Raw genomic sequence first — 25,388 nt, forward strand, 5'->3', positions numbered from 1 at the left:
ACAATATTTAAGGTCAGAAAAATAAGACATAAAATCATGGAGCCATAGTTTAGCATCTCAGGAGTTTTATACCCAGCTAAGTGTGTCAATGGAAAAAGAGTCTCAAGCATGCAAGTACGTAGGATATTTGCTGCTGAAAAAAAGTGGTCGGATACTGACCAAACACTATATGAAAATACAGAATTTAATAGGAAAGCCCTTTTTAACAGGACAAGGAGCAAGTAAAAACCTAATATGAACAGTAAATAAGGGCTGTAAATGTATGCACAAAACTATGTACACTTAAAAGACTATGTATTACTCACAAGTATTTATTTCATAAAGGATAGACAGAGAAGTATCAGATAAGGCCTAGAGGAGAGGAAAAAATGGATCATGACACTGTTTTCTGAGTATTCAGGTAAATGATGCTGGATGATGAGAAGGTGTGGCATTCATATTCTCCTTGCACTGGTCATGAGCCTTTATGCGCCAGCAATCATTAGATAAAACATATAAACAAAACCTAGTAGGTACACCTGGAAATGCAAAGAATGATATTGAGACACTCCCGTTTCGTCCTCCTGGACTTTAACTGACGGATAAAGCAAACACACAAGCAAACTGGCCTATGAATAATCTATAAGATCGCTCTTAAAATGCCATGCATTATGCACGCAGCGTCTTTTCTCTCATCAACCATGGACACTTAAAAAAATTGATTTTGCATCAAGGGTACAAGGAGGCTTTTAATATGTTACTTGGAGCAAGAATTGAATGTTGTATTCTTTTTTTTTTTTTTTTTTTTTTTTTTTTTTTTGCTTTTTGGAGCCATACTCACGGCATCTGGACGTTTCCAGGTGAGGGGTTGAATTGGAGCTACAGCTGCCAGCCTGCACCATGGCCACAGCAAGGCCAGATGGGAGCCTCATCTGCAACCTAGACCACAGCTCATGGCAGTGCTGGACCCTTAACCCACTGAATACGGCCCAGGATCCAACCCATGTCGTCATGATGGATACAAGCCGGCTTCGTTTCTGCTGCGCCATGACGGGAACTCCTAAATGTTATATTCTTCAAATGTATATAAAATAAATCTAGATGTTAATAGTGAAACTAAAACAAAAGAAAAAACAAAATCTGTGTTCCTTGGGACATTTTAAAGGAGAGATTCTTTCCTAAAGAACTTGAAGAGTGAACCAATGAAAGGTGGAATCAAGTATTTTTAAAACGATTGTACCCGAAACTAAAAATCAAGTATTTTTAAAACGATTGTACCCGAAACTAACACAACACTGTAAATCAACTATAGTGCAGCTAAAAAAAATGATAATTGCACTGTGGATGCTTCATATACAAACCAAAGAGGACAGCTAGACTAGCTGAAATCAGTAAAGAAATCATCCAGTTCAAAAAATTTTAAATTAAAACAAAAGATATACTTAGGACAAACAGGAGGAAGCGATTCATAAAGGAACATACAAAAATGAATAATTAGAAACAAGAAAAACAGCCAGTTGTTGGATCATTTAAAAATAAACTTTCAGGAGTTCCCGACGTGGCTCAGTGGAAGTGAAGCTGACGGGCATCCATGAGGACAAAGATTCAATCCCTGGCCCTGCTCAGTGGGTCAAGGATCTGGCATGGCCGTGAGCTGTGCTGTAGGTCGCAGATGTGGCTCGGAGCCCGCGTTGCTGTGGCTGTGGTGTCGGCTGGCAGCTGCAGCTCCAATTCAACCACAAGCCTGGGAACCACCATTTGCTGCAGGTGCAGCAAAAGACAATAATAAATTCAAGAAAACATAAAAATTAAAAGGCAGTCATTTGGATATAATTTAGATTTTAAAAGCAGCTACCGTATGGAACACTTTGTTGATAATATCGAAGGCAGTGATGAAATACTTGATCCTTTCAGCATAATTCAGATGATCCACACCCAGAGCAGAGGAAGCAAAAGACAGGTAACAGTGGGCGAAATTGAGCGTGTCATCCAAGGCTTATCTTGTGGAAAGGCCCCGGGGCTGGGCTGTTAAGGGAGGTTCTGTAAAATCCGGCACAGTGAATTAATTTGCACACAAAAAGAAAGATCTCAGAGAGGGATCATTTACAAAGAAGAAAGTACAGCCCTGGGAGCTGTGTCTCGTCACTTATGATGGAGCTTGATCATGTGAGAAAAAAGAATGTATACACGTCTGTGGGGCTGGGTCACCTTGCTGTGCAGCAGTAAATGGACAGGACACTGTAAACCAGCTATCATGGAAAAAATAAAAAGTATTATAAAAAAAAAGGTGTAAGCATTCACAGTAAAAAAAAAAAGTATGATACCTGTAGAAAAGGAAAAATCAATCTATAAAGGACTCGGTTCAGATATATCAACGATTCTATTAAATATGAATGGATTAAAAATCTTTTTTAAGAGGGAGAGATGTTCACCTTGGGAAAATAAACATAAAATCCAGCCATACACTCTACCTGTGCAGGAGACAGCTTGCAAAAACTTGAAAATCAAGTGGTGTGTGTCATACTGTATATTCTGTTGTCCAGTCCAGTCCTGGACCCCTCCTTCTATTAGTGGTCATGGTTCTTCTAATCTCTTCCCATCTATAAGGGGTTTTCCTTTATTATTTTATTGTATTTTGTTTTATTTTATTTTATTTATCTTTTTAGGGCTGCACTAACGGCATATGGAGGTTCCCAGGCTACGGGTTGAATCACAGCTATAGCCACCAGCCTACACCACAGCCACAGAAACACAGGATCTGAACTGCATCTGTGACCTACACCACAGCTCAGAGCACCACCAGATCCTTAACCCACTGAGCGAGACCAGTGATCGAACCCGCGTCCCCAAGATTCGTTTCTGCTGTGCCACGACGGGAACTCCAGTTCTTCCTTTGTTTACTTGTGATGATCCTGACTCTTTTAATTGAAGTATGGTTGCGGTACAACAGTCTATAAGTTTCAGGTGTACGACATACTGAGTTTTTTTTAAGTTTAAAGTTTTAAAGATTATATATTTATAGTAATGATGAACTATTGGCTAGATCCCCTGGGCTGTACTGTATGTCCTCGGATTTATTTTATTTTATTTTATTTGTAGGTAGGAGTTGGTACCTCTCGTGCCCCTCCCCCATCACGCCCCTCCCCCTCCCCACAGGTCACCACTCGTTTATCCTTTGGATCTGTGAGTCTGCTTTTTTGTCATTGTTGTTGTTGTTATATTCACTTGTTTGTTGTAATCTTCAGAGTCCACATATAAGCGATACTGTACAGTATTTCTTTCTCTTTCCGGCTGATTTCACTTAGTGTGATAATCTGCAGGTCCATCCCCATCGTTGAAAATGGCAACATTTCATTTATTTTTTTTCGGCAAGGTTTGTCCGGATATATGCCCAGGAGCCGGATGGCTGGGTCACACGGTGGTTCCATGTTTAGTTTTCTGAGGCGCCTCCATCCTGGTCTCCATCGTGGTTGTACCAGTTGACATGCCCCCCAGCAGCGTAGGAGGGTTCCCTTTTCTCCACACCCCCTCCAGCATGGGTGATTTGTGGGCTTAGGAATGCTGGCCATTCTGACGGGTGTTGGGTGGTATCTCGGGGTGGTTTTGATTTGCATGTCTCAGTGCTGTTGAGCAGGTTGTCATGTGCTCGGTGGCCATCTCCGGCTCTTCTTTGGAGACGTGCCTATTCAGGTCTTTGCCCGTTTTACCATTGGGTTGGGTTTTTTTTTGCTGTTGAGTTGTATAAGTTTTGTTTTTTTTTCAAATGGCTAAGTTGTAGGGCCTTGGCATATTTGAAGAGCACTGGTCAGCAGTTTCATAGAGTGCCTTTCAACTCGGGTTTCTCCAGTATGTTTTCGTGCTTGGATTACGTGCCTGCATCTTTGAAGAACAGTCCTCAGAAGTCAGGTACCATCTTCAGTAGATCCTATTACGGCGTCTGCGGTGTTAACTCCGTTTTGCTGTCAGAAACATTCATCTTGGTCCCCCAGGGGGTGTCGCCACTGTAAAATTATTATTTTTCTGTCTTTGTTGTTGATAAGTATCTCGGGGAGGAATGTTCAGACTTTGAAAACAAGCTCTTGCTCCTCAGAACCTTTACCCACTGATTTTGGGTCGGTCGGTGGATCTTGCCTGCAACAGCGAGAACCTGTGATATTCATCAAATGTGGTTTTTCTCTTTCCTTCATTCCTTCTGTATGTATTACCTGGATTCTCTCATAGCCAAGAGTTGCCTCTTCCCCTCATTCATGGCTGTGTCATGTGGGCGTTCCTGGGCCAGGGATGGAAGCTGTGCCACCGCAGCGATGCAAGCCACTGCAGTGACAACACCGGATCCTTAACCCATGGAGCCACCAGGGAACTCCTGAATATTCATTGTATATGTTGGGTGTGTTATTTGTTTTTTTGCCCAAACGGCTTCCGCTTTGGCTGCTGGGAGCTCCTCCTGAGTGGTTTTGAGATGCCCCCATCCTTTTTCTAGCACGCTCTTAATATTTTTGTCATCACAAGATATTCCAGGCTAAGATGAAATAGAATTTAATTACAATATTTTTTGAATGGAACAGAGGCAAATTTCATGTGGATGAAATGTACCCTCTTTCAAAATTTGAATCTCACACTTGTACGCAATGAGCAATGTAGGTTTGAATACATAAATTAAAAACTTTTTTAAACATGATTTTTTTCCACTTTCGTTGGTTTAGCGTTCTGTCAGTTTTCTGCTGTACAGCAGATTGACTCAGTCTCTCTCTCTCTCTCTCTCTCTCTCACACACACACACACACACACACACACACACACACACACACATTCTTTTTCTCCCATTATCCTCCATCAGGCTCCATCACAAGTGACTAGATAGAGGTCCCAGTGCTACACAGCAGGACCTCATTGCTTATCTACTCCAAAGGCAAGAGTTTGCATCTCTGAACCCCAGACTCCCCATCCATCCCAGTGCCTCCACCTCCCCCTGGGCAACTGCAAGTCTGTTCTCCAAGTTCACGGATGGCATTTGTCACGACTGTCAAAATGGTTTCTCCGGTCTCGGCATCTCCTCCCCGCGGACCGTACCCTTTGCAAAGAGAAAAGACCTCCCTAAGGGGTGGCCCGAACCTGCCGATGTTCAGATTGTTTAATATGTTTTGCTCTTCACGCTTGCCCAAGTTTTCCGCATGAACACAACGCACCTGTGGGGCACAAACGCCGGACGGTGAGGGCGGCAGTGACGGCGATGGGGCTTTGGGGCCGTGTTTCCCGCGCGTGCGCAGCGAGGGAGCGCGCGCGTCCCGTGTTAAAGGGTCTCCCGTTTTCCTGGGGTGCGGCGTGTCTTCTCACAGGGTGATCCTCTCGAGGGTGTTCGATGAGGTCCTCGAGGTGAAGCAGCTGGACAGCGCCGACGACGTGCACCTGGCGTTTCTGAAGCGACCCGAGCTGGGAGTCACCCTGACCAAGCTGCACTGCTGGACCCTCACGCACTACAGCAAGTGCGTCTTCCTGGATGCGGATACCCTGGTGAGTAGGGGGCGGGGGCGGCGGCCTTGAGGACCAGACGCTCCGCTTGATGAGGGGCGCCTCCCAAAGACCACGCCTCCCCCCCACCCCCTCAGGCCGGCTGCTCGCTGGTGCCGGTGGGTCCCTCGCAGGTACGGTCCACCTGTACCACCAGCATCACGAGATCCGCATCAGGGAGAACATACCTGCGAGCGTTGGGCCACACCCTCCAGGACCCGGGGCTGCTTGAGTTCCTTCCCTAGAATGGGCTTTGGTCCCACCTTGTTTCATCTGCGCAAAATAATCCACTTAGAAAAATATTCTGCCTGCATCATGTCGTGGATTATGCAGAGCTGATGGGGCTGGTGTACCTGGCTTCGTAAGGCCTCCCCCCATGGTCATGTTAGGGAGTGACTCTCACTACAGGAGCCCAGGATGGGCAGTTTCAAAATCAGCCAATTGGATGGGAGGTCCCACTGTGGCCCCGTGGAAATGAAGCCGACTAATATCCGTGAGGATGTGAGTTCGATCCCTGTCCTCGCTCAGTGGGCTGAGGATCCAGCGTTGCCATGAGTTGCAGTGTCGGCTGCAGATGAGGGTCAGATCTGGCATTGCTCTGGCCGCCAGCTGCAGCTCTGAGTCGACCCCTCGCCTGGGAACGTCCATATGCCGCAGGTGCAGCCCTTAAAAGAAAGAAAAAGGTAGAAACAAAACTCTCTGTTGATGTGTTTCCTGAAACCTGTGGGTCACCTTTGCCAGATGAAAGAACGTATAATTAGGAGCGTTTCATGGACGATCTTGAGAACCTTGAGATAATGTCATTTCCGAGATGGTGCTACTTCAATCCCTTGAAATAAACCAGGGGCCCGTCTTAACACGCACACGCTTTCTTTGCTGAATATAAGCCTGAGAAAAGCGTGGCTGTCATGCAAAACATTTGGACACAAGTTGCCCATCTCTCAACACTCTGTTTCCCAGCCTGTTGCTTTTCTCCCTCACGTACCAGAGCTTAAGACACCTGCTGTGATTTACCGAGTCGGAGCTCGTCCTGCTGCCCACAGGACGGGCCAGTCCCATGCCAGACAGGTGTTGGGGCGCAGAGGTGTGAATTGATTCAGAAAGGCTAAAGCGCTGGTGGACTGTGTATCCCGAAGAATCCCTGCGTTGAGTTAGAATTCAGGCTTCTTTTCTACAAAAAGGGGAGAGGGGGGAGTCCGGGTTCTGGTCAGAATTGCTTCCTTCCTGCACGTCTTTCACGCGTGGACCTGATGAGCATGTTGCCTCTGAGCCAGACAGAGGCATTTTTGCTTAACGCGCATGGTGTGGGAGGCAGTGTTCCCGGAGATGGGCCGCGATGTATACGTGATGCTAGAGGCCACGTGCCTTTCGTGATGAATGTGTGGCCAAAGCAATAGACTGCAAACATTCAAGTAAAAGAAACACATCAGCTCTGGCGTCACATTGGTTTTTCCCTGATTTATTGACGCTTGTGAGCAACCCCCCTTTCGTGATGAGCGTCTCCAGGTCGGGATGTTTCCTGAGAGCAAAACAAAGGAATGTTTGCCTCAAGCTCATTACGCAGGAGCCGGGCTCCCAGAGACCCGCCGTGACACCTGCCGCTTGCGGCCACATCCCTTTGGCCGTTAACTTGGAGCAAAGCAATAGAAAATAAACATTAAAGTAAAAGAAGCAGATGCAGTACAGAGTCAGATTGGTTCTGCCCTATTATTTATTTATGTATTGCTTGCTAGGGCTGCACCTGCCGCACATGGAGGTTCCTAGGCTAGAGGTTGAATTGGAGCTGCACCTGCCTGGCGACCCCACAGCCACAGCAACGCGGGATCCGAGCCACGTCTGCGACCTGCACCACAGCTCACGGCAGCGCTGAGCGAGGCCAGGGATCGACCCCACATCCTCATGCATACTAGTCGGGTTCCTTACCCCCTGAGCCACCAAAGGAACTCCCCTGTTACTCAGTGGGCCACAATGTGTACTTTAAGCTCCAGGCAATATCCTTTTAGTCAGTAATGTGGCGCAAAAGCAGTCGGATGCAAAGGCTAGAGAAGAAGAGACGGATGCCGTGCTGAGATTGCTTCCTCCCTGTGACACGCCGGCTCTCTTTCCCCAGGTCCTGGCCAATATCGATGAGCTGTTCGATCGGACAGAGTTTTCTGCGGCCCCCGATCCTGGGTGGCCGGATTGCTTCAACAGCGGGGTGTTCGTCTTCCAGCCCTCGCTGGAGACGCACGGGCTCCTGCTGCGGCACGCCGCCGACCACGGCAGCTTCGACGGTAGGCGACGGGGCCCCAGGTGACTGTGGGAGACGAGGGGGTCTGCCTGCATCTCACGGGCTCACCGGCACATCCCCGCCGACACTCTGCTGCTGTGATTGGCAGCTTGACACCAGTGAGAGAGGGGGCTCGAGGAACACGGCCAGGCAGGGTAACAGGAGGAAGTGAAGACGTTAGTAAGTGAATACACAGCAGAGAGAACCGCTGAAAATATCGTCAGTGAGTGTATGGAGGGCTCCTCCGTCCTGATCGCATGGCACGGGCAGACAGTCTTTCTCCAAAGGGCCGGATAGTGGTTGCAGCATCGTGGGCCGTACCACCTCTGTGGCAGGTACGTGTCCCTGCTGTTGTAGCGAGAAATCAGCCAGGGACAAGACGTCACTGAGCCTGGCCGTGTTCCAGCAAAACCTTCTGTACAAACACAGATGCGTGCTTTATTGGCCAATCCCGGTATAGAATAGAGGGGAGACTTAACTGCGAACCAACCAGAAACCAGGTATTTGCCAGATCAGGCATCATGGATGGAGAAGATGCTGTAGTTTTTATAATGTGCAAGAAAATACTAGACTATGGAAGAATTAGGATGTAAATTGGCGCAGCGCTGTGGAAACCGTATGGAGGTTCCTCAAAAGACAAAAAATAGAAACTACCATCTAATCCAGTAATTCCACTCCTGGGTATATCTCCAAAAACACAACTAAAAAACACTAATTAATTTGTAAAGATCCATGCACCCCAGTATTCACAGCAGCACTATTCACAATAGCCAAGACATGGAAACAACCTAACTGTCCATCGACAGAGGAATGGCTAAAGAAGATATGGTCCATATGGAATGGAATATTACTCAGCCACGAAAAAGAATGAACCAATTCCATTTGCAGCAACATGGATGGACCTGAAGGGCATTATACATAGTGAAACACATCAGACAGAGAAAGTCAAATACTGTATGTTATCACTTATGAGTGGAATCTAAAAAATACAACAAACTAGTGAATATCACGAAAAAGAAGCAGACTTGCAATACGGCAGACAGAGTGGTGGTGACCTGTGGGGAGGGGATTAAGAGGTGTAAATAAAATAAGCTACAAGGAGATATCATTGCACAGCCTAGGGAATATAGCTGATATTTTATAACAACTGTAAATGGAGTATAACCTTTAAAAATTGTGAACACCTCTTTTGTACACCTGTAACTTAACATAACAGTGAAGCAACTGTACAAACAAACAAACAAACAAAAAAAAAAAACAAAAAAAACATAGGCAGAAAAAGAAAGAAAACTTGGTTCTAGGTAAGGATGAGGAAGTTGACAAAAGTTGGCAGAAAGGATAGGGAAAGCAGTTGTCAGTACCTGGTAGAATTCGTTGAGCAGAAGGGAGAATTTGGGAGACCCTACGCGAGGTTATTAGCCATCGTTTGTGTCATCAGGGGGAATTCTGGAGAGAGCACTTTTTAAATGAATGCTGTGGGTCATCCGTCCCTTTTGAGATAACCATGGTGGTCAGGGAGCTGGGAGAAGGCATGCAATTTGTGTTTTCCCGCTACGCCCATCAGACACGTCTTGTGTCCTCTTGACGCTCTGCACCATTCGTGATTCACTTCTTTGGCTGTTTGTTGACTGCGTAGGGGCAGACCAAGGCTTGTTGAACAGTTTCTTCAGTAGCTGGTCCACGGCCGACATCCACAAGCACCTGCCGTTCATCTATAACCTGAGTAGCAACACGGCGTACACGTACGGCCCCGCTTTCAGACAGTAAGTTTTACATGGAGCCCCATCTGTCTGCCTGCCGCTGCCGGTCACGGGTTCTCTCTCTCAGAATCCGTGCCATCTTTTGGCACCTTGGAGGGAAAAATCCCCAGGTCGTCCCTGCACCTGCTTATTTATCCGTTTATGTGAGAGGTAGTCAAGGCAGCAAGGCTTAAGGAGAGTGGTTCCCAAAGTGTTGCCCAGGGAACCCCCAGGGGTTCCCCGCCACTCTTTCCAGGATTTGTGAAGTCAGTGACTTAAAAAAAAAATTAATTCTGTGGGAGTTCCCGTGGCGGCTTAGTGGTAACAAACCCAACTAATATTCCTGAGGAGGCGGGTTTGATCCTTGGCCTCACTCATCGAGTTAAGGATCTGGCATTCTGTGCCTGGGGTGTAGGTCGCAGACGTGGCTTGGATCCTGTGTTGCTATGGCCGTGGTGTAGACCAGCCCTGTAGCTCCGATTCAAGCCCTAGCCTGGGAACTTCCATATGCTGAAGGTTCGGCCCTAAATGCCAAAAGTAATAATAATTCTGAGATGTTATTTTTCCCTTTTTCACTCCCATTTCCTCATAAATAAATTTGCGGAAATACCACGATGTGATAAAGCATTGGGCTGAATGCAGGTGCAGATAAGAGAAACCAGCTGTCCCCTATTGAAACAGTCAAGATGTCACTCTTATAACAAATTTTATTTTATTTTATTTATTTATTTTTGCTTTTTTAGGGCTGTGCGCCTGGCATATGGAGGTTCCCAGGCTAGGGGTTGAATTGGAGCTACAGCTGCTGGCCTGCACCACAGCCACTGTCAAGCAATGCAAGATCCCAGCTGCATCGGTGACCTACACCACGGCTCAGAGCAGCACCAGATCCTTAACCCACTAAGCGAAGCCAGGGATTGAACCTGCAACCTCATGGATGCTCGTCAGGTTCTTAACCCTCCGAGCCACAAGGGGACCACCTGCCCATCTTTACAAGACCCTGGATGTATTCTTCCTATTTTGGGAAATGTTCCCGGGGAGTTATATTTATGTTTCTTATTCTATGGAAGGTGAAAGACTGGGGACATTGATTGATTAACAGATTAGTATAATTTTCTTTTCTTTTCTTTCTTTCTTTCTTTTTTTTTTTTTTTTTTTGGCTTTTTAGGACCGCACGTGCAGCATATGGAAGTTCCCAGGCAAGGGCCTGTGCCACAGCCACAGCCACGCCAGGATCCTTAACCCACTGAGCGAGGCGGGGGCTCGAACCTGCGTCCTCGTGATACTTGTCGGGTTGGTAACCCGCTGCGCCCCGCCCGGGACCTCCCGATGACAATTATTTCCCAGGACAGGAGGGACCTATGCTCTATGTTTCCTTGTCAGATTCGGCTCCAGGGCGAAGGTTGTCCACTTCCTGGGGTCCAGGAAGCCCTGGCACTACACCTACAATCCCGAGACGGGCTCCGTGTGCACGGACGGTGCCGGGGCGCTCAGCCAGCACCAGGCGTCCTTCCTTAACCTCTGGTGGAAGACCTTCCACCGCGGCGTCCTGCCTCTTTATGAAACTGTCCTGGAGGAGGGCGAGCAGACCCCCCCAGGACACACGGTAAGTACGCGTGTCCCTCACGGTCCGAGAAGGAAGCCCCCAGGGGGATACATGGTCCCTGAGCAGGTGGGATGGGTTTTTCTTCCTGTCCTTCAGGAGTCGGCAGCATGCACGCAGAAGGATGCTGCAAGAGGCAGGCACCCGTTTTGTTCTTTTCCTTTTTTGGGTGCAGCATCATGAATGGTTCATGAGCGGACCGGCTGCTGTGGTTTCCAGGACGGGTGCTTCCACGGGTGTTTCAATGAGCCCCTGCATCAGGGCAGCAACCACTCGCAGATGAAGTGGCTCAAGACGAATGGATGAGAAATGCGGTTGGAGGCGACATTTGCCACTTTCCTGTCCTCCCCTGAAGGACCAGTCGGGGGAGGCAGTGTCTGAAGAGGGTATTTTGTAACGTGTTGATTGGCACCCATTTGATTTTTTTTTTTAATTTATTTTTTGGGGTTCCCGTCGTGGCGCAGCAGAAACGAATCCGACTAGGAACCATGAGGTTGTGGGTTTGATCCCTGGCCTCACTCTATGGGTTAAGGATCCGGCGTTGCTGTGAGCCATGGTTTAGGTCACAGACGTGGCTCAGATCTGGTGTGGCTGTGGCTGTGGCGCAGGCCGGCAGCTGTAGCTCCGATTAGACCCCTAGCCTGGGGACCTCCATATGCCATAAGTGTGGCCCTAAAAAGACAAAAGATGAAAAATATATATATTTTTTATGGACGTGTGGTTGATGTACAGTATCATGTGAGTTTCAGGTGTGCAGCAGAACGATTCAATTATGCACATAGATTTATATATTCTTGTTCAGGTTCCTTCCCTGATAGGTTATGGCAAAATACTGGGTATGGTTCTCTGTGCTGTACGGTAGGTAGGTCCTTGTTGATTCTCTGTTTTATGTCTGGTCGTGTATGTATATTAATCCCAAACTCTTAATTTATTCCTCCCCTCTCCTCCTGATTTTTCTGGAGTTTGGGGTTAGCAGATGCCAACTCTGACGTTTAGAATGGATAAACAGTAGGCGTTCCCATTCTGGTTCAGCGGTAACGAACCTGGCTGGTATCCATGAGGGTGCAGGTTCAATCCCTGGCTTCACTCAGTGGGTTAAGGATCAGGCATTGCCATGAGCTGTGGTGTAGGTCCCAGACACGGCTTGGATCTGGCGTTGCTGTGGCTGCAGTGTGGGCCAGTGGCTAGAGCTTTGATTTGACTTAGAGCCTGGGAAGTTCCACATGCTGTGGGAGCGACCCTAAAAAGACCAAAAAAAGGAGTTCCCGTCGTGGCGCATTGGTTAACGAATCCGACTAGGAACCATGAGGTTGTGCGTTCAATCCCTGCCCTTGCTCAGTGGGTGAAGGATCCGGCATTGCCGTGAGCTGTGGTGTAGGTTGCAGACGCGTCTCGGATCCTGCGTTGCTGTGACTCTGGTGTAGGCTGGCAGCAATAGCTCCGATTCGACCCCTAGCCTGGGAACCTCCATATGCTGTGGGAGCGGCCCAAGAAATGGCAAAAAGACAAAAAAAAAAAAAAAAAAAAAAAAGATTAAAAAAAAAAAGGAATGGATAAACAGTAAAATCCTATTGTATAGCACAGGGAACTCTATCCAATCTCCTGCGATAAACCACAATGGAAAAGAATATGAAAAAGAATATATATTAAATATAAATAAAATATAAATAGATATGTTACATATAAATATTGCATGTAATATATCACATATCAAAGAATATATATATAAAGCTATCATTTCGCTGTATAGCAGAAATTAGAACAACATTATAAATCAACTGTACTTCAATTAAAAAAAACGAAAAGCCCTCCCTGCTCTCCAGAGTAGCGTTTATGCAGTGGATTTAACGAGGAGGCATGAGCCTGGCAAAACACCTTTTTTTTTTTTTTTTTGTCTTTTTGCCATTTCTTGGGCCGCTCCTGCGGCATATGGAGGTTCCCGGGCTAGGGGTTGAATCGGAGCTGTAGCTGCCAGCCTACGCCAGAGCCACAGCAACGCAGGATCCGAGCCGCGTCTGCGACCTACAACACAGCTCACGGCAATGCCGGAACCTTGACCCACTGAGCAAGGGCAGGGATCGAACCCACAACCTCATGGTTCCTAGTCGGATTCGTTAACCACTGCGCCACGACGGGAACTCCAAAACACCTTTTAAAATAAGGTCCGAGGAAACTTTCTTTCTTTGTTGATTTTTACTAGCACCCTTTACTGGTGCAGTGGAGTCCAGGGTCGGTCAAGGCACAGGGGACCTTGGAAACGATGGATAGTTTGGTGTTTTCTCTGGTTTGGGTTTGGGTGGAGCTGGGCTTTCCAAGTAGACGCCACCGTTTCCTGCTTCTGTGCACGAGCCAATAAGCATTTATGCCGATCTCGTCCCCGATGAGAAGTTGCGGTGCTTTTCTGCCCAGCAGGCTGCTGCATCCGCGATTCTATGCAAAGAAAGTAAGACTCAGTGGTTCTGAGGCTTTTTTTTTGAGATAAAATGAGGTCGGGCATTCCTCTAGCGGCTCAGCAGGTTAAGAACCTCACATAGTGTCTGTGAGGATGCGGGTTCCATCCCTGGCCTCGCTCCGTGGGTTAAGGATCCAGTGTTGCTGTGGCTGTGCTGTAGACCTCAGCCGCAGCTCCGATTCGACCCCCTGATGCTGTGTGGTCCCCACTTAAAGCGTTCATGCCTTTTCCCACCTGTCACCCTCTGAGTGTTGGATCCGAATGGACGCTGTCTTGTCACCAGGAGCCCTGTGGACCTGGGGGCCTCTCTGTCAGCCAGAGGGCATGGGAGACCTCGCCTCCGCCCAGAACACATACGGCTCACCTGCAGGTTCTCGGGGCACAGCATCACAGGAGCACATGGCATCCATTGGCCGTGCTTCTGGGTTTTTTTTCTTTTTGGGGCGTATGGAAGTTCCCAGGCTCGGGGTCTAATAAGAGCTGCAGCTGCAGGTCTGTACCACAGCCCCGGCAACACCGGATCCGAGCTGCATCTGCAACCCACACTGCAGCTTATGGCAACGCCGCATCCTTAACCCACGGAGCGAGGCCAGGGATGGACCTCGCATCCTCATGGACTCTGTGTCGGGTTCGTAACCCGCTGAGCCACCACAGGACCTCCCCACGCTTCTGTTTACTGAAATCGGATGGGTCCTGGGGCCCCAAGGGCAGTGGTGAGTTGCAAAGATTGCGAGAAACGTTGCTAAGCGTGCCCCCCCTGTTTTGCAGGCTCACCTCAGGGGCGCTGGGTCACCCAGTGCATGTTCAGGGCCCACTGCTGAGGGACCGGGTGTAAGTTCCGTGCCCAGCACCGGGGAGCCGGGTGCAAATTCTGCAGAAGGGCCCAGCCAGCCCAGGCCTGCCCGGGACCCGCCGGAGAGGACCGTGGTGGCGTCAGAGACCCCTCCTTCGCCTGAAGCACCTTCTGCGGAAGATGTAAGTGGGTGTGGTTTGCATGGCCCGGTGGAGCGGGAGACACGGGTTAGTCCCTGGATGTCCCTGGGCCCCTGGGGATTTAGAGAATTGCAGAATTGCCTGGCGCGGTACAGCCATCCACAGACACATCCTCACCTCTGCAAGCTAGACATGCTACCTTAGGTGGAAGTGGGGTCTTTGCAGGGATGATTGAGCTAAGATCCTCGATGTGGGCAGGTGGCCCTGGATTTTCCCAGTGGCCCCAAGGTCATCACCCGTGTTTGTGTAAGAGGGGGACGGAGGGGGAATCTGATGAGATGGGATGGCGCAGAGGTGGGAGGGGCAGAGATGGGAGGCTGGTGAGCTGCTGGCTTTGAAGATGAAGATGCCATGTGCCGAGGGAGCTGGGTACCACTTCTCGCTGGAGGTGGCAAAGAAACAGGTCCGTGCTGGAAGCTTCTGTGGGAAGTCAGCTCTGCCCACACCCACCCAGTGGGGCCCTCTGCCTTCCAGAACAGCTGACATCATCAGCCGGCACCGTTTTAAGCCACCAAGTTCATGGTCCCCTCTGTCACACAGCAGCCATGGAAAACTCATACCTGGAGAACAGAGGTTCAGTCTCTTCCAGAGTGTTGGGGAGTCCCCAGTTTTTCAAGTTCAAAAGGCAAAGCTTGGAGCTCCCGCTGTGGCTCAGAGGAAACAAACCTGACTAGTATCCATGAGGATGCAGGTTTGATCCCTGGCCTCACTCCGTGGGTTACGGCTCTGGTGTGGCCATGAGCTTTGGTGTCGGTCACAGATGTGGCTCAGATCTCACGTAGCTGTGGCTGTGCTTTGCAGCCTCCAGCCTGGGAACTTTCATATGCCAGGGGTGCAGCCCTAAAAAGTCAGGGGCAGGGGGGGCAAAGCTTTCTGGGCGCAGGAGAAGAGGTGGCAGGAATGTGTTTTACAGTGAGACCCCCTTGAACACGACTGTTTCAGGCGTTGTCATTGTACATTCTCACGTTCAAAAGCTGTTTTTCCCAATTCCTATGGGTCTCCCAAGAATTAACACGAATTTGTGGCTGGGGACGGACCTGGGGGCTGGAGGGAAGAGAAACTGTCCTTTTCCGTGTTTTGGGAATAACTCTGGAGCTGTTTCTCCAGGATGATAAGCCACGCCTGTTTCAAGTTTAGCAAATCTATCCATGGCAGGCAGGCTGCATCTTGCTTGAATGTGGGATCCATGAGGTCCAGGCAACTCCCTGCATTAATCATTTTTGAGGTGCCGTTTCCAAGCACCATCCAGACAAACGGAAAAATAAAAAAACCCCACCCACCCACGTTTGGACTGCCGGGGGTGGTAGAAGGCGAGCTTTGCCCAGCTTTTTTATTCCTCCTCCTGTTCCCTGAGGGCCTCTCTGCCGGCTCTGGGCCCCAGGAAGTGCCTTTTGAGAGTTAAGTTTCCAGGAATGTAAAGAATCTGTCAGTTAAGCTCTTAAATGACCCCTCGTCCCTGTGGTGCCTGGAGGAGCCCTGAGCCTGCAAGGATCTTTTTTCTTTTCTTTTCTTTTCTTTTTTAAATAGAGTTGATGTACACTGTTGCGTTAGTTTCAGGAGTGTAGCAGAGCAATGCAGTTATTATGTTTTTTTTTAAGATTATATTCCATAAATAGGTTATTGCCAGATACTGAATATCATCTCCTGTGCTCGTCAGTAAATCCTTGCTGCCGGGATTTTTTAAAAGTCAGCGTTCACACGAAATGTTTAACCCACACGTAAGACTCCGTGAAGGACCTCCGTGAAAACCCTTTCCAGCTCCGATGCTTATTTTGATGGGTCCAGTGGACCAGCCTAAAGGATGCAGAGATAGCGGGTCAAACAGTATTTCTCCGTGTGCCAGGAAGGGTGTTCCTGGCAGAGATTAGCATTTTGAAAAACTCCCATCAGCAGAGGCAAAGAATTACATAGGAGGGATTAGCAAGGCCCTGTGGTAGAGCACAGATGAAATAAACCATCCTGGAAGAGAGTATGAAAAAGAGGAGTTCCCCTGTGGCACAGTGGGTTAAGTACCTGGCATCATGGAAACAGCCTGGGTCGCTGCTGTGGTGCGGGTTCGATCCCTGGCCGGGGCAATTCCACATGTGGCAGGTGTGGCCAAAACAAACAAAAGAAGAACATGAGAAAGGATATACACACGTATATAAGTTTGCCGGAGTCACTTTGCAGGAACACAACATTGTAAATTAACTCTACGTCAATATAGTTTTTTAAAAGAGAAGAAACATCTCATCGATTGAATATTTGGTGATGAAATGCGTCTGTAAAACGATGACGTTCAAGTGTCCGTCGTGGCGCAGTGGTTCACGACTCCGACTAGGAACCATGAGGGTGCGGGTTTGATCCCTGGCCTCGCTCAGTGGGTGAGGTTGCGGGTTTGATCCCTGGCCTTGCTCAGTGGGTTGAGGATCCGGTGTTGCCGTGAGCTGTGCTGTAGGTCGCAGACATGGCTTGGATCCCGCGATGCTGTGGCTGTGGTGTAGGCTGGCGGCTACAGCTCCGATTGAACCCCTAGCCTGGGAACCTCCACATGCTGCAAGAACGGCCCTAGAAATGGGGAAAAAAAAAAAAAAAAAAAAGACGCCGTCACTGCCCTTTTAAGAGGCAGGGATCTTTGTAGTGTCATTGTTTTATGCGCCCAGGTATGAATTCACGAGTTAGGCAGCATCACCACCACCTACTGGCCGTACATTGAATGATATGCTCCCGATTCTTTCCTGGGGAATTGGGAACCCAATGCCCAAAAAAACATATTTTCATAACTCCCTGTAGCTGTGCAGGAGCTGAGTCTGGACCTGGGAGGCACTGTGGATGCGAGGTCTCCGTTTTCAGAAGTGAAGCTGAATGATATCTCATTTATTTCCCATATAAGTGCATGTGTAAGAGAGATATTTTTTGCTAGTTCTTTATTTTTGGCCACACCCACAGCACGGGTCAGTTCCCAGGCCGGGGATTGAACCCTCAATACAGCAGCGACCCAAGTCACAGCAGGGACCACGCCAGATCCTTCACCTGCCAAGCCACACAGGAACGTCTCTGTTCTTCGTTTTTTCTTTTTAGGGCCGCACCTGCGGCCTATGGCAGGGCCCGAGCTAAGGGGCTGCAGCTGCCGGTCTACACCACAGCCACAGTGATGCAGGATCCAAGCCGTGTCTGCAACCTACATCACAGCTCACGGCAACCCCGGATCCTTCACCCCACCCCCACCCCCCGAGCGAGGCCAGGGATCGAACCCGGATCCTCACGGCCACAATGTCAGGTTCTTAAGCTGCTGAGCCACAGCGGGAGCTCCTCTTCCTCTTTGGTTCGTGAAGACCTGTGCGCGTTTGTATTCTCTGCTTTCACCCCGACAGTGGTACGTTCCCAGGATGCCGGTCCATGGGACAGCGGCGTGTGTGTTCATTGCTGGTTCTAAATTTCCCTTCTTGGGGGGTGGTGGCCGGGAGCCACGTCTCGCCCTGTCCCGTGGCTCTCCCTTCCGTGCGTGGGTGATCTGGCTTCAGCATGTTCTTTCTGCTTCCATCTTTCTGGAGCCAGACGCCTTTGAGCCTCGGAATGCTGTCCATGCTTGGGCTTCTGTGTGTTCTTTGCGCCGAGAAGCCTCTGGATGTTTCTTCCCTTCCCATGCGTGTCTCTTTTCAAAGTTGACCCAAGCTTCGGGCAGCGGGTTGGGGGTACGACTTGGCAAAATGCTGATCGTTGAAGGATCCAGAGACGTGCCATCTGCACAAGCCCCGCGTCCCAGGGCTGCGTTCCCAAGCTCGCCGGCAAAGGGCTGCAAGGCTGGCTCTGAGCCCGCGATTGTCCTCGTCCGTCTTCGGAATTCCCTCCCTCTCTGTCGCTGGAAAGAAAGAGGGGAGTATTTATTATCCCTGTGTCTGCTTATATTTATTTCAGTTGTTAACGTGCATTTTTTGGTCTTTTTAAATGGAAGTAGAGGCTGTTTCCATTGTGGCGCAGGGGTTCACGAACCTGACTAGCATCCTTGAGGACACGGGTTCGATCCCTCGCTTCGCCCTGTGGGTTAAGGATCTGGTGTTGCCGTGAGCTGTGGTGTCGGTCGCAGACACGGCTCAGATCCAGCATTGCGGTGGCTGCGGTGTCGGCGGGCAGCTACACCTCCGATCCAACCCCCAGCCTGGGAACCTCCCTTTGCCACCAGTGCGGCCCTTAAAGACAAAAAAAAAAAAAGAAAAGAAAAAAAAAATTAGAGTTGCTGTACAGCGTTTTGATCGTTTAGGTGTACAGTGGAACGATTCACTTCCATATATATATAAATCTGAAAAAGACTATGCCTCAAAACATTGTCAGTACATATGTATATTCTTTTTTTATTATTATTATTACTCAGATGCATTTATCACATCTGTAGTTGTCTAATGATCATCGCTATCTGATTTCACAGGATGTCCATCCCACAGCCCAAGCGCATCCCCCCACCCCCCAACCTGTCCCCTCCGGAGACCACACGTTTTTCATTGTCTGAGTCAGCGTCTGTTCTGCAAAGACGGTCCGTCTGTCCTTTGTTCAGATTCCACTCTATGCATGTTCTTTTTCGGATTCTTTTCCACGATGGCTTATGACAGGGTTTTGAACGTCGTTCTCAGTGCCCTGTAGAAGGACTTCGTGGTTTATCTGTTTTATCTCCCTGAGCTTTTATTGGAGCCATCAGGATGCTCGTGCAGACCTGTTAGCATGACTTGCCGTTGCTGCTTCTCCTGAAGTGCAACTTGGGAGACGCTCCCGCATCTAAAGCCACGCCGGAGAGGGGGCTTATCGGGCCCTCCGTTCCTGTCAACTCTGCAGCCCTGAGTTCAGTCCCTTCCAAGGAAGGGGAAAATGTCACGACGCCCCACGTGGAATTTCTCTGTGTGTTCTTTGTGGAGAGACATGCAGGTGACAACACGGGCGTTTCGTCACTCCAGTTTGCCTCATCTTTTGGGGGGCACTGACTGTTTGCCAGGCGCCTGGCTTTCTTTGTCCGTGACATCAGGTGTCTGTGCCATGGGTTATTAAAGAAATAGCGTCTCAGAGTGGGGAAGGGATTTATCTGGCTATTTGTACATTTTTTTCTTAAGCGGGCGTCTGCATTCAAATCTAGAACATTCTGCCCCCCAGCCCTAACTGGAGAAGGAAATTATGTATTTGGATCGTGTGCATGTTGGTGTGATAGTGCATTTACCTCGTTCACACTGTTTTTGCCTCCTAAACGTTGTGGTAGTGTTTTGTAGAGCGAAGGGACTGAAGGTGCCTTCATGATGGGAGGTTTCTTGGGCTCGCAGAGGGCTGGGTGATCAGAGCAGAGCACGCTCAAATCCCCTGTCTCTCCTGTGTGACTTTGGCATCCTTAACCCGTGTCTCTGTCTGCAAATGAAACTCTTCCCCAGGCAGAGCAGGAAGCACACCCTCACAAGGCTGCTGTGCAAAGGAAAAGGCATGACATGGACGTTGAGGAGTGCACGTTAGGAACCGGGTTGGAACACGGAATGAAATGGAGCTGCTGTTAGCCTGGCCTTTCGTCTCTTGGATAACACGATCATTTTGCTTTCTCTCCGCATTCTTAGAAGTTTATGCTTGGATTTCACACCCATAATCAAGACTGGGGAGAATGAGCCGTATTGGGGGAGGGGGGGTTGAAATGTATTTTGCAAAAGTACAGTGGATTCGCCACGTTATGTCCACGTCTGCTGTACAGCAAAGTGACCCCGTCAGCCGTATACACACATGTGCCCTTGCGTGGTTTATCTTCCGTCCTGGTCTCTCCCAAGAGGTCCCAGTTGCTGATCCATTCTCAGTGTCCGGGTTGGCATCTACGGACCCCAAACTCCCCATCCAGCCCTCCCCCTCGGCAGCCCCATGTCTGGGCTCTGTGTCGGTGAGTCTGTTTCTGTTCTGTAGACAGGTGCATTTGTGTCACAGTTTAGATGCCACCTGGAAGTGATCTCCGAGGGTCTGTGTCTTTCTCTGTCGGACTGACTCACTTGGCATGATAATCTCTAGGTGCGTCCCTGTGGCGGCACACGGCAGGATGTCGTGTGTAGTAAAGAGCCCTTCTTTTACGTTGCACTTTCGAGCTGATTCAATAGAAAAATCAACATTAAAAAAAAAGAAAGCAACTTCATGAACATACTATCTTCTACAGTAAAATTTAACTGAATTTCACCAAAAATGGCCTTTTTTTGGGGGGGGGTGTTAAGTTTTGTGCAGTTTTTACAGCAAAGTTACTTCCGTTTCTTATCACCCTCCTTTACCTCTGCCTCAGGACATTTGCACATGCTGTCCTGTTTTGCTCAGCGTGTTCTCTTTCTCACCCCATCTCCCGCTCATCTTCAAGACTTCATTTATGGGACGAGTTCCCGTTGTAGCTCGGCAGGGTAAGAACCTGACTGGTATCCATGAGGATGCAGGTTCGATCCCTGGTCTTGCTCCATGGGTTAAGAATCTGGCGTCCCCACAAACTGTGGTGTAGGTTGCAGGTGCGACTCAGATCCTGTATTGCGGTAGCTGTGACATAGGCTGGCAGCAGTAGCTCTGATTCGACCCCTAGCCCAGGAACTTCCATATGCCACAGGTGCAGCCCTAAAAGGACAGGGGAGGAAAAAAGGTTCATTTCCCAAGTTACTCATTCAGGAGTGCTCCCCTCTCTCAACAAGATCGATCCGAGTTGTTACACCTGCCCTTGACCCTCTCTTGTCTTCCTTGGCAAAGGCTCTCATGGATGGTGAGCGCATGGCTGTTATTTGCGGAACGTCGATCTCTGTCCTTGGACTGTAGCCGACGAGGGTGGGGCGCCTGCGGATAGCCCACACCCCTGCCCATCTTCCCAGCTTTCCATAAATATCCAGGAATGCGCTCACAGCTGCCTCAGTTAATGCAGGGATTAATAGGACCTTTTCCAAATCAGGAAAGCTGGGGTCAGCAATCCAGAGCTGGGTGTATGCGTTGTCACCCTCACTCAAAACCTGTGTGTGTGTGAGGTGGTTTTGGACGCTGCAAGCCCAGGATAAAGAGTCGCTGATGCCTATCTGGCCCCTGCACTGAGGGTCAGCCCAGCCTCCACGATTTGTGCTGAGTGTTTGCAGGGGGGATGGTCAACTGAGTGACCAAGTTCACTGTCAACGCTGGCTGACACCCTTTCAGTTACACCCCTGGAGCCTTTGGACTTGGATGGACTCCAGCCTGGGGGCCCAGGCTGGCCTCCCAGCCCTGAATCCATCAGGGTGGGCTCGCAGCTGTCACTAAGTGCCCCCTGATACACACGTCTGTTTCTTGTCTGTGTCCCGTTTAGCCGAGTTGGCAAAGACACACTCGGCTCCACACCGTCACACAGGGATCCAGGATCCTGCCATGGCTCTGTTCTGTCACCTTCCAGGGTAGCATTTTTCCGAGGTGGCTCCATGAGAGAGGATTAGGGTCCCGTGGGGAAGCCATCCATTGCCTGTCATGCATGATGTTGTCACCTATGCCTCTGGGATGGACTTTGCTGGGTCTGATCCTTGGGAGAGCTGAGAAAGCAGCTGCTGGAATGGCTTTCTGTAGGGTTCCACTTTCTTGCGGATTCTAGCTGGAATTTGGAAGATGTTGGACATGGGGGGCACCTTACTTTTCACCCAACCTGTGGGGACAGAAGGTAGGAAGTGTCCCCATCTCACTGCCCAGTCTGGCGTGACTCACAGTGCATCTCAGTGCTGTGGGTGAGAATTCATCACACCGCCCTGCTCAGGTGCCAGGCCCCTTGGGGCTGAGCCAAGAAGCAGATGCCAGCGTGGGCGAGCAGGGCGCTCCCAGTCCCAGACCTGCTCCTCCTCCAGCTGTACTTGCATCATGGAGGCAGGAAAAAAAACCTGGGGGTATTTTTAATGTTTATTTTTTTATAATGACTTTTATTTTTTTCCATCATAGCTGGTTTGCAGTGTTCTTTCGATTTTCTACTGTACCGCGTGTTGACCCAGTGACACATACGTGTGTACATTCTTTTTTCTCCCGTGATCAGGCTCCATCAGCAGTGACTAGACCGAGTTCCCAGTGCCACCCAGCAGGATCTCGTTGCCCATCCACTCCAAAGGCAATAGTTTGCCTCTGTGAACCCCACATTCCCCGTCCATCCCCCTCCCCTCCTCTCGGCGGCAACCACAGGTCAGTTCTCCCAGTCCGGGAGTTTCTTTTCTGTGGAAAGGTTCATTCGTGCCCGGTATTAGAGTCCAGATATACGTGATATCATAGGGTATTTTTAATGATGGACCTGAAGCTCTGTCCTAACTTACATTTGCTCTTTTTTTTAGATGCTAGGTTGGCCTGAAGTGGAAGCTTCTGCTGGAGAGCTGGGTGACCCTGTGTCACCAGCCTCCCCCCAGTTTGCAGACCTCACAGAGACCCCAACCGGCTCGGTATAACTCCTTCCTACCTCTTGGGCACATCCTGGGTGTCTCTGTGCACCTGTGCCCACTGGCCCCTCTTGCCTATTGCTTCTCCGTCCCGTGACCTTTCTGAATGGCTCTTCCCCTTGTGTGGCAGCGAGTGGGTGTCGTTTCCAGGGGGCTATGAGCCCTGGCTGCCTGCTCTGCCTTTTCCCTCCTCCATCACTGGGCTTTGTGTCCGTCAGTCAGTCATTCTCTTATTTCTTGCTTTAGAGAGAATCAGACAGGAAAGAGATGCAGTGTCAATACTGCATGTACGTCTTCCTGAATTTTTAAAAAAATTCACGGCGCAACATTGAACTCATGTTTCTTATCAGTATTTGGGGATTTTGACTGTGCCTTTTTCCCCTAAATTTGCCCTCCTGAATCCGGGCTTCCGTGACTGTGCATCCCCCAGAAGGTTGAACCCACTCTTAACTCTCGCTGCAAGACCGTTTGAGTCAAATGCTTCCAGAGACGCTGGCTTTCAGCACGTTGAATCCGTCTCTGAAACGTGAAGCCTTATGCAGCGTGTGAACCCCTCAGCACCTCCTCCCAGGCAGGGAGCAGCGGGCGGCTGGCGGGACGTGCACAGTGGTCTCGGCTCAGGGGGTTCTTGAGCCCAACCCACCAGTTGGATCTTATTTCCCCGGGAAAAGGCATTCGCTGTCATTTCACTTAAGGCTGCGGAGCTCTGAAGCCCCGCAGCTGACTAACCAGGAAACGGTTGTGTTTGCAGCAGCCAGCGGATACGGCCGAAGGCGGCCCCTCTGAGGAATCCTTGGAACCAAGCCCGGTGCCCCCTGTGGATGTCACCAGGGACCCCAGACTCCAGGACGCTTTGGAGGTGGTGTCCTAGCCATTTGCTTGGTCCAGCTGCCCTGATGGATGCTGTGCGCGATCCGGGGGGCCGCCTCTAAACGTGCACCTGCCATCACTAAGCTTCGCAGCATCCCTGATTTAAGATGCGCGTGCGGCCGCTTCTGTTGCTTAGAGCCCTGTAGCCTCGCCCTGGCTTGTGCCTGCTGCGGTGGCCGGTCCCTGCTCCTCTCTGTCCTCAGCTCTGATAATCATGGGCCATCCTCTCTTTAAACACTGTTCTGCCAAAGTTAATTGAGGTGACGGGGCTGTGCTGTGTTTTCCTGCAGAGTCAGCATGGAAGCAAATATCAATTGTCTCCAAAAAAAAAAAAAAAAAATAGAACCTAAAAGCTGGGACATTGGGGGGTGAATATTTTCATCCAAATTGAGCATGCGTCGGGGTCTTCTTGAAGAAGGAAGAGAAGGATGCTTTCCTCCTGACCCTTCCTCTTCCGGATATTACGGTGCTAAACCTCAGTCTCTCTGATGATACGTTTCCTGCAGGCAGTTGCTAATTTTTCTCTCTAACATCAGTCTGATAACAGCTTCTGATGTTTAAGTAATAGCCAAGAAATCTCTAGAGGTGGGTGCTGGGCTTAGGATGAAAATTAAGGAGTTCCCTTTGTGGCTCAGCGGGTTAAGAATTGGACATAGTGTCCACGAGGATGCCGGTTCCATCCCTGGCCTCGCTCAGTGGGTTAAGGATCCGGCGTTGCCGTGAGCTGCGGTGTAGGCTGGCAGGTGCATCTTCGATTTGATCTCTGGCCTGGGAACTTCTATGTGCCACAGATGTGGCCATAAAAAGAAAAAATTAGTTTTTGGTTTGTTTGTTTTTTTTTTTTTTGCATTGTGGCTTGGTTTGTGGAGGCTGCTACAACAAGAGTGAGGCTGCTTCCTGGTTCCTAGATAGCATCTTCTCACTGTGTCCTCACAGGATGGAAGGGGCGAGGAGGCTCCCAGGTGTCTCTTTTCTAAGGGCACTGATCCCGTCCTGGGGGCTCCACCCTCATGACTGCCTCCCCAAGACCCCACTCCCCCAAGGCCCCACCTCCCCAAGACCCCACTTCCCCAAGGCCCCACCTCCCCAAGACCCCACTCCCCCAAGGCCCCACCTCCCCAAGACCCCACTCCCCCCAAGGCCCCACCTCCTGTCACCATCCCCTTGGGGGCTGGAATTTAACCTATGAGTTTGAGGAGGTGAAAACACACATACTCAGTTTATAGGAACAGATATGTAGACGCTGGCTTCCTACATAAACAGGTGTTAGTTTGCATGATGCATTGACCAGAATTTGCGAATTTGCTTTTTGTCTCTTGCTGGTCAGCATAGCACATGCCAGATGCTCTATCGTGAACTTAGGTCTAGCGCTGCTCGTGGAGGGGTTCTTCTGAAACGTCGCTGTGCAGCCTGTGGCATGGGAGCGCCTGCATGCGTTCAGCCCCTGCATGGTGGTTGTGGGCTCCCGGAGGAGGTGCAGAGTGTCTCGGGGGTGACACGGGATGAGTGGGAGTCTTGTTGGGCAGACCTACCATTGACAGCCCAGCCGCGATGTGAGCTTGGGACCGTGGGTAAGCACCTGTCCTCTGGACAT

General features: G+C 49.7%; 1 protein-coding gene across 21 annotated transcripts in view; it reads left to right on the forward strand.

The window, feature by feature from the left end:
* LOC146394443 (glycogenin-2-like) overlaps positions 1-25,388 on the forward strand; it is a 37,972-nt gene that overhangs the window by 9,881 nt on the left and 2,703 nt on the right. For 6 of the 21 annotated variants that reach the window (XM_085007042.1, XM_085007039.1, XM_085007038.1 and 3 more), the window contains exons 4-10: positions 5,316-5,490; positions 7,598-7,760; positions 9,393-9,519; positions 10,876-11,098; positions 14,316-14,522; positions 22,823-22,927; positions 23,676-23,783. In XM_085007042.1, coding sequence (XP_084863168.1) covers positions 5,316-5,490; positions 7,598-7,760; positions 9,393-9,519; positions 10,876-11,098; positions 14,316-14,522; positions 22,823-22,927; positions 23,676-23,783 — 1,108 coding nt within the window. Of the gene's footprint in view, positions 1-3,751; positions 3,886-5,315; positions 5,491-7,597; positions 7,761-9,392; positions 9,520-10,875; positions 11,099-14,315; positions 14,523-22,533; positions 22,802-22,822; positions 22,928-23,675; positions 23,784-25,388 lie in introns of those variants that run through there. The other 15 variants (XM_085007057.1, XM_085007053.1, XM_085007056.1 and 12 more) reach the window with 4 other exon arrangements.

Source organism: Sus scrofa, chromosome X (assembly GCF_054392235.1).
Source record: "Sus scrofa isolate SSC_HxYL_T2T_F1_AM1 chromosome X, Sscrofa_HxYL_maternal_Yorkshire_Landrace_v2.0, whole genome shotgun sequence".
NCBI lineage: Eukaryota > Metazoa > Chordata > Mammalia > Artiodactyla > Suidae > Sus > Sus scrofa.